General features: G+C 44.4%; 1 protein-coding gene across 1 annotated transcript; it reads right to left on the bottom strand.

Moving 5' to 3' along the window:
• Positions 1-456: 456 nt before the first annotated feature.
• On the bottom strand, positions 457-9,858 carry LOC134347302 (probable G-protein coupled receptor 139). Its single transcript, XM_063049700.1, has 2 exons — positions 9,789-9,858; positions 457-1,364 (listed from the first exon to the last, which is right to left on the bottom strand). Exons 1-2 carry the CDS (start codon positions 9,856-9,858, stop codon positions 457-459), a joined length of 978 nt encoding a protein of 325 aa, XP_062905770.1.
• Positions 9,859-11,233: the final 1,375 nt, after the last annotated feature.

Raw genomic sequence — 11,233 nt, 5'->3', positions numbered from 1 at the left:
CAGATCGTGAAGACGCACAGGTTGGTCAGTATACAAATCACCGTAATGTTGTGTGGCTGTGTGTGTGTGTGTGTGTGTGTGTGTGTGGTTCAGTAAGTGGGCTGGTGTGTTGATTGAAATCCGAGGATTCCTTAATGCTAGTATTTTTATTTCACTGGAGCGCGCAGTCTGTATCGAGAGAGAAGAGACAAACGATAGTGAGTGTATGATGTAGTAAAAGGAGGGGCCATGGCGTGTATGCTTTTTAACTGCTGAAGTAAAATAAACTTAGATTTCAATGAAGCAGAAAAAACTGGGGACAAAGTTTAATAATGAACAGCCGAAAAATTACTGGAAAAAATGATACCATAGTGATTTCTGGTCAATGAATCTATTTTGGATGGAACAGAGGTCATAAAATAACGAGGTCGTGTCAAAGAATAGAGTGAACTTCGGCGTTGTATTCGTCCCGGGGGCTTAAGCCCACTGCGGAGCAAGTTTCTTACATTTATAAATAAACTGTGCTAAATGTTTAAGTGTATTCTTCACTTCCTGTCTGAATTTGCGCTGGGTCAATGCATAGATACACGTATTAACGCAGGAGTTGAGGAGCATGAGTAACACCCCCACCTCATTAGCGATGTAAGAGGGGCTTGTGAGATCCCCGCCAAGGAAATTGACTGTGATCCGAGTGCAGATGAAAGTCACAGTTTCCGTTGTCCACAGTAGTATGTAAGTGCCCGACACAGTGAAGAGTAAGACAACAGATTTGCGCCGATTTCCCCCCTCAATATCTTTGACTTTAAGTCCCTTTAAATGTCGTCGGACCCGGTTGGCTGCTACAATGTTCTTAACGGTTAGTCCGTTCAACAGCAGGATAAGAACGAACGGGAGGAAGGAAAATGATATGCTACACATCCAAGAGAAAACCGCCCACAAGTTAGAGGTGAAGTAGGCGGCTTTTGGCTGACAACCCCAGTTCACGTTATCCATGATGTAGCGAGGCTCGTACATGAAATGAAAAGGAACGTACTTTAACAGGCTCAGGGCGCATAAGGAAACAATAACCACAACAGCCGTCCTATCCGTACAATATCTGAGGCGCAGCTTCGGACAGCAAATGCTAACAAAACGGTCAAATGTGAAGGACACAGTTAACCAGACGGAATAATCCAAGGTGACGATCCGCAGGTAAATATTAAAAGGGCACACTGTTCTGAGGGACAGGAAGGAGTTAGGGTGATAGTAAATGAATATTTCTCGAAGCAACACATGCCAGGTTATCACGAGCAGGGCGGAGATCACCATCGCCATCATATAGCGAGTAATTCCTCGGGAGAGTCCGAACTTTTCCTGGTACAAGATCACAGCCGTCAGAATGTTTGCTGGATGAATCACAAAACACAGGAGGATTATATTTTAAACAGACAGCCCAAAGGAGGAAAGTTAGAAATTACGTTTCGAAAACTCAAGAGGTCAGGCCGAAACCCGTCTTCAGGACGAGGAAGAACGTGGGAAGATGCTTAAATAAACAGATGTTGGGGGCGGGGGAGAGGGAACGATGCTAGCTGGAAGGCTAGCCAGGTGAAGCCACGTGAAAAGGTTAAGGGCTGGTGAAGAAATAATCATACAGGAGATAAGAGTGGACGATAGGAGAAAAGGAACGAGGAAAGGACCCGGGGGAAGTATTAGGCAGAGGAGAAGTATTTGCTCAGAGTGCGGAATAGAGTAAAGAGGTGTGGGTGGGAGGGGAGGGGATTGTCTACCGGAAGGATAAATTTATATTCATACCACCAAATATGAGGGTGCACAAGACGGAATATAAGGTGTTGTTCCTCCACCCTGAGGGTGGTCTCATCTTGGCACAAGAGGGGGCCATACATCGACACATCAGAACGAGAATGGGGATGGGAATTAAAATGTTCGGTCACCGGGATGTCCCACTTGTGGCGAGTGATGGTGGGGCTGGACGAAACGGTCACGATTTACGAAGGGTCTTACTAATGAAGAAGAGGTCACATCGGGATCCCTAGACACCACAGTTGGCCCAGCACTCGCAAATTGAGTGTTGACTGTTTGGGGACCTGAATGAAGGTGAGGGAGCTGAATGGGCAGGTGTAGCACTTAGGTCACTTACATGGATATGAGCCTACGGGAGATTAGTGAAGAGGGACGAATGCATAAGGGCATCGCGTAATGAGCAACCCCTGTAGAAAGTGAAGAGAAGTGAGGTGAAATATGTTTGGTGGTAGTGTCCCTTTGGTGATGGGGCAGTTTGGGGAGGATAATGTGCTGGATGCGGAGGGTGGTGTGGGGTGGTAGCGGGTAAGTGGGGTGAGTGGATGTACGGCAAATGGAGGTTATGCCGGCGAGGGAAGCATCAATAGTAGAGCGAGGGAAACCTGAACTGTAAAGAAGGATGACATCTCCGATGCCCTGGAAAGGGAAGCCGCATCTTGGGCACAGATGTGGCGACATCGAGCAAACTGAGAATAGGGAATAGCAGTTTTACAGGAGTCGGGGTGGGAAGAGTTATAACCATGGGAGCGTGCAGGTTTATAAAGGATGCGGTACATAGTTTGTCTCCAAAGCTGGAGACAAAAAGATCAAGAACACGAAGGGAAGTATTAGAGATGGCCCGAATTTAAGGGCAGGTGGAAGTTAAAATAATATTAATAAAATTGATTAGCATAGGTCCATGAAACAGCACCAGTGTAGTCATTAATGTAGAAGAAGAAGAGTTGTGGAATATAACAAGAGAAGTCTTCGAACATTCACTATACTAAATAACCACAAAGAGGCAGGGGTAGTTCGGACCCATGCGATTGCCAATGGCTACCCCTCAGGTCTGGAAAAAGTGGGAGGATCCGAAGGAAAAAAATATTCTGGGTGAGGATCAGTTCTACTAGACGGAAGAGAGTTGTGGTGGAGAGGTATTAGTTGATTCTTTTGTCAAGAAAGGAGGACTTTGATGTCTTCCTGATGATGCAATTAGTGTATTGAGATTGAAGTTCCATGGTGAAGATGAGGCGGTCAGGGCCAGAAAATTGAAAGTTAATGAAAAGTTCGAGAGCAGCTTACACGGACAGTCCAGTTTCCGGATCTTGGGTAGGAGGTCGAAGTGATAATGCGAGGTAAGGGAACCATGAGTTTGGTGGCAGCGATTAGGAGTTCTCTAGATTGGTCAAGGTCAGTGATAGCATCGGAGGTGGTTTTCTGATTTGTGGAGTAGGGTCCTCCTGCAGGGGTGGGTAGAAGAAGGTGACTGAAAGTTGTCGCCTGGTCTCGGCAAGGAAGAATTCAGTGTTCCACATTATAACAACACCCGCTTTGGTAAGGCTGGGGTTGGTACGGAGAGATTGGAGTACAGTGCTTTCAGAGGGGGTCAGATTGGAGGAAGAGAAAGGAGTGTTGAAATGGAGAAGGTTGATATCTTGTTGGCTATTCGAGATGAAAAGATCCAGATCAGGCAGAGAACCAGGGCAGGGTATCGAAGAAGACGAGGGCACTCCAACTATTCTAGGACCACCTGAACAGCATACATCCAAAAATTCAATTTACGATGGAGACGGAGAAGAATGGTTGCCTCCTGTTCCTGGACATTCCAATACGACGGAAACCGGGTGATAGCTTCGGACATGGGGACAATCGGAAACCCACTCACACGGATTTATACCTCCATATTAATAGCCACCATCATGCCTCCCAACGTAGAGCGGTTCATGTTACTTTGATTAACCATGTAATAACTATTTTGGACCCAGAGAATCTACACGAGGGGAAAAAAAAGACAATTACGAACAACGTTCCTACAGAATGGCTATAAAGTGAAGAAAATCAATTGCACTTAAAAAAAGAGGAAATCTAACAACTAGGAAGAACACATCGCTATCGCCTGTCTTCCCTATATACCGATATTTGTAATCCCGCTGGAAGCCCGAGCAGAGTTTATTCGCCATATACCCCAGGAAAGCACGAGATCTGCATTGTAATTCCGTTGTAGATTAAGAGCAGTTATAGAATATTTTCATATTGTTCGCCTTGGTGACTTTTCTTCGTTTGGCAATAAGTCAAAATGAGAAATAACAGGAAAGTACAGAATCGAGAAATATGGAATTTGAGCAATTAATGCTGGAAAGACTCGACATCTGGGGCGCCAATAACCTAACGCTGCAGAGACGGATGAAATTAGAGAGAGCAAAATTACATCTGATAGGGCAGGCAGCAAAACAATCTGAAAAATCAAGGGTGATTGTGCCGGCTGAGAGAGGGTAAGGTCTGTAATTGGCGAAGGATAAGTCTGGGGGAGGGATGCATGGACGGCGATGATGGCACTTTCTCTACAGATCGAGATTTCTTAAATCAACACCACCACCCAACGGCCCACCACCTCCCCCGCACCCCCCCCCCGCCCCCCGCCTCCCCAAAACCGGCATCACACTACTTATGTCTGGTATCACTCTTGGCTGCATCCGCTCCCTGCAAACCCACACTGCAACGTGCATCATTCCAGGTTCTCACTCTTATTGGTCATCCCTAATTAACCCTGTCTTTTGCTATTTTAATCTCCTCTCCAGATCACCTGTCCACAAGATAACCATTCACTTTCAATACTGATCTCTTCAGCAATTCAGCGGCTTAATTATTCCATCATGTCATGATTTGGGACTTTAAATTCAAACGCATCGTCATTCTTCCCTCGTTTTCAGGTCTGTTTTCAAACATTCTGTTGTCCACGCTCGGTAAATCAGTTCAAATACATTCTAAATTGTTCCTTGCTCATTTGTTTACGTCCAGCGACGCTCCGTTCCCGGGTCTTCAGATAATATTTCATTGTTCAGTTCAGTACATATTGAAGTTCACCGAAGTAACTGTCAGAACACTGAAGATAGAAAAGCAAACCACAGTAATGTCTCTTCCACCAACTGTGTTGTGCGGAACGCTTAACCTACCTCAAGATCAATCTTACCCTTCCCTCCAACATTTCCCTTCATTTTTCTTTCATCTATATGCCTATGTCAGTCTCTTTAAACACCCCAAAGTATCTGCTTCTATCACAAAGCCCGCCTGTGTGTAGAAACATACAAAATAGGTGCAGGAGTAGGCCACTTGGCCCTTCGAGCCTGCACCGCCATTTATTATGACCATGGCTGATCATCCAACTCAGAACCCTGCACCAGCCTTCCCTCCATACCCTCTGATCCCTCTAGCCACAAGGGCCATATCTATCTCCCTCTTAAATATAGCCAATGAACTGGCCTCAGCTGTTTCCTCTGGCAGATAATTCCACAGATTCACCACTCTCTGTGTGAAGAAGTTTTTCCGAATCTCAGTCCTAAAAGGCTTCGCCTTTATCCTCAAACCGTGACCCCTTGTTCTGGACTTCCCCAACATCGGGAACAATCTTCCTGCCTGTCCAATCCCTTTAGGATTTTATACGTTTCAATCCGATCCCCCCTCAATCTTCTAAATTCCAACGAGTACAGCCTAGTTCATCCAGTCTTTCTTCATATAAAAGTTCTGCCATCCCAGGAATCAATCTGGTGAACCTTCTTTGTACTCCCACTATGGCAAGGATGTCTTTCCTCAGATTAGGGGACTAAAACTGCACACAATACTCCAGGTGTGGTCTCACCAAGGCCTTGTACAACTGCAGTAGTACCTCCCTGCTCCTGTACTCGAATCCACTTGCTATAAATGCCAGCATACCATTCGCCTTTTTCACCGCCTGCTGTATCTGCATGCCCACTTTCAATGACTGGTGTATAATGACACCCAGGTCTCGTTGCACCTCCCCTTTTCCTAATTGGCCACCATTCAGATAATAATCTGTTTTCCTATTTTTGCCACCAAAGTGGATAACTTCACATTTATCCACATTAAATTGCATCTGCCATGAATTTGCCCACTCACCCAACCTATCCAAGTCACCCTGCATCCTCTTAGCATCCTCCTCACAGCTGACACTGCAGCCCAGCTTCGTGTCATCTGCAAACTTGGAGGTGCTGCATTTAATTCCCTCATCCAAGTCATTAATATATATTGTAAACAACTGGGGTCCCAGCACTGAGCCTTGAGGTATCCCACTAGTCACTGCCTGCCATTCTGAAAAGGTCCCTTTTATTCCAACTCTTTGATTCCTGTCTGCTAACCAATTCTCTATCCACATCAATACCTTACCACCAATATCGTGTTTTTAAATTTGCACACTAATCTCCTGTGTGGGACCTTGTCAAAAGCCTTTTGAAAATCCAAATATACCACATCCACTGGTTCTCCCCTATCCACTCTACTAGTTACATCCTCAAAAAATTCTATGAGATTCGTCAGACATGATTTTCCTTTCACAAATCCATGCTGACTTTGTCTGATGATTTCACCGCTTTCCAAATGTGCTGTTATCATATCTTTGATAACTGTCTCCAGCAGTTTCCCCACACACTCTCGCGTGTCAATATAATCTACCTCGGATAATGAACCATAGAACCACAGAAACTACAGCACAGAAACAGGCCTTTTGGCCCTTCTTGGCTGTGCCGAACCATTTTCTGCCTAGTCCCACTGACCTGCACATGGACCATATCCCTCCATACACCTCCCATCCATGTATCTGTTCAATTTATTCTTAAATGTTAAAAAAGAACCCGCATTTACCACCTCGTCTGGCAGCTCATTCCATACTCCCACCACTCTCTGCGTGAAGAAGCCCCCCCCCCACAATGTTTCCTTTAAACTTTTCCCCCCTCACCCTTAACCCATGTCCTCTGGTTTTTTTCTCCCCTTGCCTCAGTGGAAAAAGCCTGCTTGCATTCACTCTATCTATATCCATCATAATTTTATATACCTCTATCAAATCTCCCCTCATTCTTCTAAGCTCCAGTGAATAAAGTCCTAACCTATTCACCCTTTCTCTGTAACTGAGTTTCTCAAGTCCCGGCAACATCCTCGTAAACCTTCTCTGCACTCTTTCAACCTTATTTATATCCTTCCTGTAATTTGGTGACCAAAACTGAACACAATACTCCGGATTCGGCCTCGCTAATGCCTTATACAACCTCATCATAACATTCCAGCTCTTATACTCAATACTTTGATTAATAAAGGCCAATGTACCAAAAGCTCTCTTTACGACCCTATCTACCTGTGACGCCACTTTTAGGGAATTTTCTATCTGTATTCCCAGATCCCTCTGTTCCACTGCACTCCTCAGTGCCTTACCAGTAACCCTGTATGTTCTACGTTGGTTTGTCCTTCCAACGTGCAATACCTCACACTTGTCTGTATTAAACACCATCTGCCATTTTTCAGCCCATTTTTCCAGCTGGCCCAAGTCCCTCTGCAGGCTCTGAAATCTTTCCTCGCTGTCTACTACACCTCCAATCTTTCTATCATCAGCAAATTTGCTGATTCAATTTACCACATTATCATCCAGATCATTGATATAGATGACAAATAACAATAGACCCAGCACTGATCCCTGTGGCATACCACTAGTCACAGGCCACTCGGAGAAGCAATTCTCTACTACCACTCTTTGGCTTCTTCCATTGAGCCAATGTCTAATGCAATTTACCACCTCTCCACGTATACCTAGCGACTGAATTTTCCTAACTAACTCCCATGCGTTACCTTGTCAAAGGATTTACTGAAGTCCATGTAGACAATATCCACTGCCTTCCCTTCATCCACTTTCCTGGTAACCTCCTCGAAAAACTCCAATAGATTGGTCAAACATGACCTAACACGCACAAAGCCATGTTGACTCTCCCTAATAAGTCCCTGTCTATCCAAATTCTGTCTCTTAGTACTCCCTCCAATAACTTACCTACTACCGACGTTAAACTTACTGGCCTATAATTTCCGGGATTACTTTTCGATCTTTTTTTAAACAATGGAACAACATGAGCCACTCTCCAATCCTCCGGCACCTCACCTGCAGACAGCGACATTTTAAATATTTCTGCCAGGGCCCCTGCAATTTGAACACTAGTCTCCTTCAAGGTCCGAGGGAACACCCTGTCAGGTCCCGGGGATTTATCCACGTTAATTTTCCTCCAGACAGCAAGGACCTCCTCCTTTTCGATCTGAACAGTTTCATGATCTCAGTACTTGTTTCCCTTAATTCCATAGACTTCATGCCAGTTTCCTTAGTAAATACAGACGCAAAAAACCTATTTAAGATCTCCCCCATTTCCTTTGGTTCCGCACATAGCTGACAATTCTGATCTTCAAGAGGACCAATTTTATCCCTTACAATCCTTTTGCTCTTAATATACCTCTAAAAGCCCTTTGGATTATCCTTCACTTTGACTGCCAAGGCAACCTCATGTCTTCTTTTAGCCCTCCTGATTTCCTTCTTAAGTATTTTCTTGCACTTCTTATACTCCTCAAGCACCTTATTTACTCCCTGCTTCCTATACATTTCATACAACTCCCTCTTCTTCTTTATCAGAGTTGCAATATCCCTTGAGAACCAAGGTTCCTTATTCCTATTTGCTATGCCTTTAATCCTGACAGGAACATACAAATTCTGCACTCTCAAAATTTCTCCTTTGAAGGTTTCCCACCTACCGATCACATCCTTGCCAGAGAACCACCTGTCCCAATCCACGCTTTTTAGATCCTTTCTCATTTCTTCAAATTTGGCCTTCTTCCAGATAAGAACCTCAACCCTAGGATCAGATCTATCCTTGTCCATAATCAAGTTGAAACTAATGGTGTTATGATCACTGGAACCAAAGTGCTCCCCTACACAGACTTCTGTCACATGTCCTAACTCGTTTCCTAACAGGAGATCCAATATTGCATCCCCTCTAGTTGGTCCCTCTATATATTGATTTAGAAAACTTTCCTGAACACATTTTACAAACTCTAAACCATCTAGCCCCCTAACAGTATGGGAGAGCCAATCAATATATGGAAAATTAAAGTCCCCTACCACCACAACTTTATGTTTCCTGCAGTGCCTACTATCTCTCTGCAGATTTGCTCTTCCAATTCTCCTTGACTATTGGGTGGTCTGTAATACAATCCCACTAATGTGGCCATACCTTTCCTGTTTCTGAGCTCCACCCATAAGGACTCAATAGACGAGCCCTCTAATCTGTCCGGCCTGAACACTGCTTTAATATTTTCCCTAACAAGCAATGCTACTCCCCCACCTTTCATTCCTCTGCCTCGATCACATCTGAAACAATGAACTCTGGAATATTAAGCTGCAAGTCCTGCCCCTCCTGTAGCCAAGTTTCACTAATTTCTATTACGTCATAATTCCACGTGTCAATCCACGCCCTCAACTCACCTGCCTTCCCCGCAATACTCCTAGCATTGAAATATATACACCTCAGAAGATTTTTACCACCACTCACAACCTTTCTATTAGCGGATTTGCTTGGACTTTTAACATCATTTATTTTCACCCCAGCCACACTGTCAGCTCTGGCACTCTGGTTCCCATCCCCCTGCAAATCTGGTTTAAAGCCTCCCCAATAGCATTAACAAACCTCCCTGAAAGAATATTGGTCCCCCTGTAGTTCAAGTGTAACCCGTCTCTCTTGTACAGGTCCCACCTGCCCCAGAAGAGGTCCCAATTATCCTGAAAACTGAAACCCTGCTCCCTACACCAGTTCCTCAGCCACTTGTTCATCTTCCATATAGGATATATAGGATATCTTCCTATACTTTCCATCAATCAGCTTGAAAGTATGTCCTCTGGTATTAGCCATTGTCGCTAATTCCAGAGAACTAACAGAACACTCCATAGAGTTGCGACAGAGCAAAACACATGAAAAGACAGTATTATGACATACCAGGGATGCCAAATGCCGCCATGATCGGATACGCCACCTCATTGACGTAGAGGATTGCAGAACGTGTCATTCTGGAAAATCCACAGCGTCGGTAGCAACCCAGAGTTCACAATGGAGTAGGCAACGTGATTCCCATCCTTATTAATACCAGCATCAATCCTCCAGTGGGTTCGTGATTAAAGAAATAATGATGTTAGTCACAGCTTCTTTGGCAAACACATTTCTTTTTGTACATGTTAAGTAATTTCACTGCTGTATCAGTGGAGGATTATTCGGCGCTCAGAAACGTTAGATGTTGCGGTGTGTTACCGACTGTTTCTCGATACACCGACAATGTCTGGTCTAATCCACGGCCAGAAGTCACTTTATTCACACCGCAGCATATACGGTGGATTTCGGAGCATTTAAATTTAGAGCTCTGAAATACACTAAAGCCCGTTCTACGCTGTCTATATACACATCGAGTAGAAAGGGCTATAAAGAACAGGTGGCTTCAATAGTGTTTCCATAAGACCATAGAGCAGAATTATGCGTTTTTGCCCCACCATTACCTCTCGGCTAATTTATTATCTCCTTTAACCCTATTTTCCTGCCTTCACCTCTTAATATTTGACGTTCTTACGAATTATGCCCTGACGAATCAAAAACCTATCAAAGTCCGCTTTAACTATAACCAATGAATTGGCCTCCAGAGGAACCGTGGCCAATGGTCTGCGACTATGAATTTCACAGAATCACCACACTTTTGATGTTAAAAAAAAAACAAACTCTATGAAACAACGTCTCCACATCTACTCTATCTAGGCCTTTCGATATTCAATAGATCTTAGTGAGATACACCTTTATTCTTCTAATCTCCCGTGAGTAAATCCCCAGAGCCATCAAACGCTCTTCATATAGAACATAGAACATGGAACATAGAACATAGAATAGTACAGCACAGTAGAGGCCTTTCGGCCCACAATGTTGTGCCGACCCACAAATCCTGACTCCCATATAAGCCCCACCTTAAATTCCTCCATATACCTGTCTAGTATTCTCTTAAACTTCACTAGTGTATCTGCCTCGACCACTGACTCAGACAGTGCATTGCACGCACCAACCACTCTCTGAGTAAAAAAACCCTCCTCTAATATCCCCCGTGAACTTCCCACCCCTTACCTTAAAGCATGTCCTCTCGTATTGAGAGTGGTGCCCTGGGGAAGAGGCGCTGGCTATCCACTCTATCATTTCCTCTTATTATCTTGTACACCTCTATCATGTCTCCTCTCATCCTCCTTCTCTCCAAAGAGTAAAGCCCTAACTCCCTTAGTCACTGATCATACTGCATACTCTCTAAAGCAGGCAGCATCCTGGAAAATCTCCTCTGTACCCTTTCCAATGCTTCCACATCCTTCCTATATTGAGGCGACCAGAACTGGACACAGTCCTACAAGTGTGGCCTA

This window comes from Mobula hypostoma, chromosome 5 (assembly GCF_963921235.1).
Source record: "Mobula hypostoma chromosome 5, sMobHyp1.1, whole genome shotgun sequence".
NCBI lineage: Eukaryota > Metazoa > Chordata > Chondrichthyes > Myliobatiformes > Myliobatidae > Mobula > Mobula hypostoma.
This window is presented reverse-complemented; position numbering and strand designations above follow the sequence as displayed.

What these genes read in the sequence shown, in the direction of transcription:
- LOC134347302 (XM_063049700.1), bottom strand. Translation starts at nt 9,858, where the DNA reads ATGACACGTTCTGCAATCCTCTACGTCAATGAGGTGGCGTATCCGATC. An exon ending in GGCGGCATTTGGCATCCCTG is followed by an intron (nt 1,365 to 9,788) that starts GTATGTCATAAT and finishes TGATTCATCCAG; the next exon opens with CAAACATTCTGACGGCTGTG.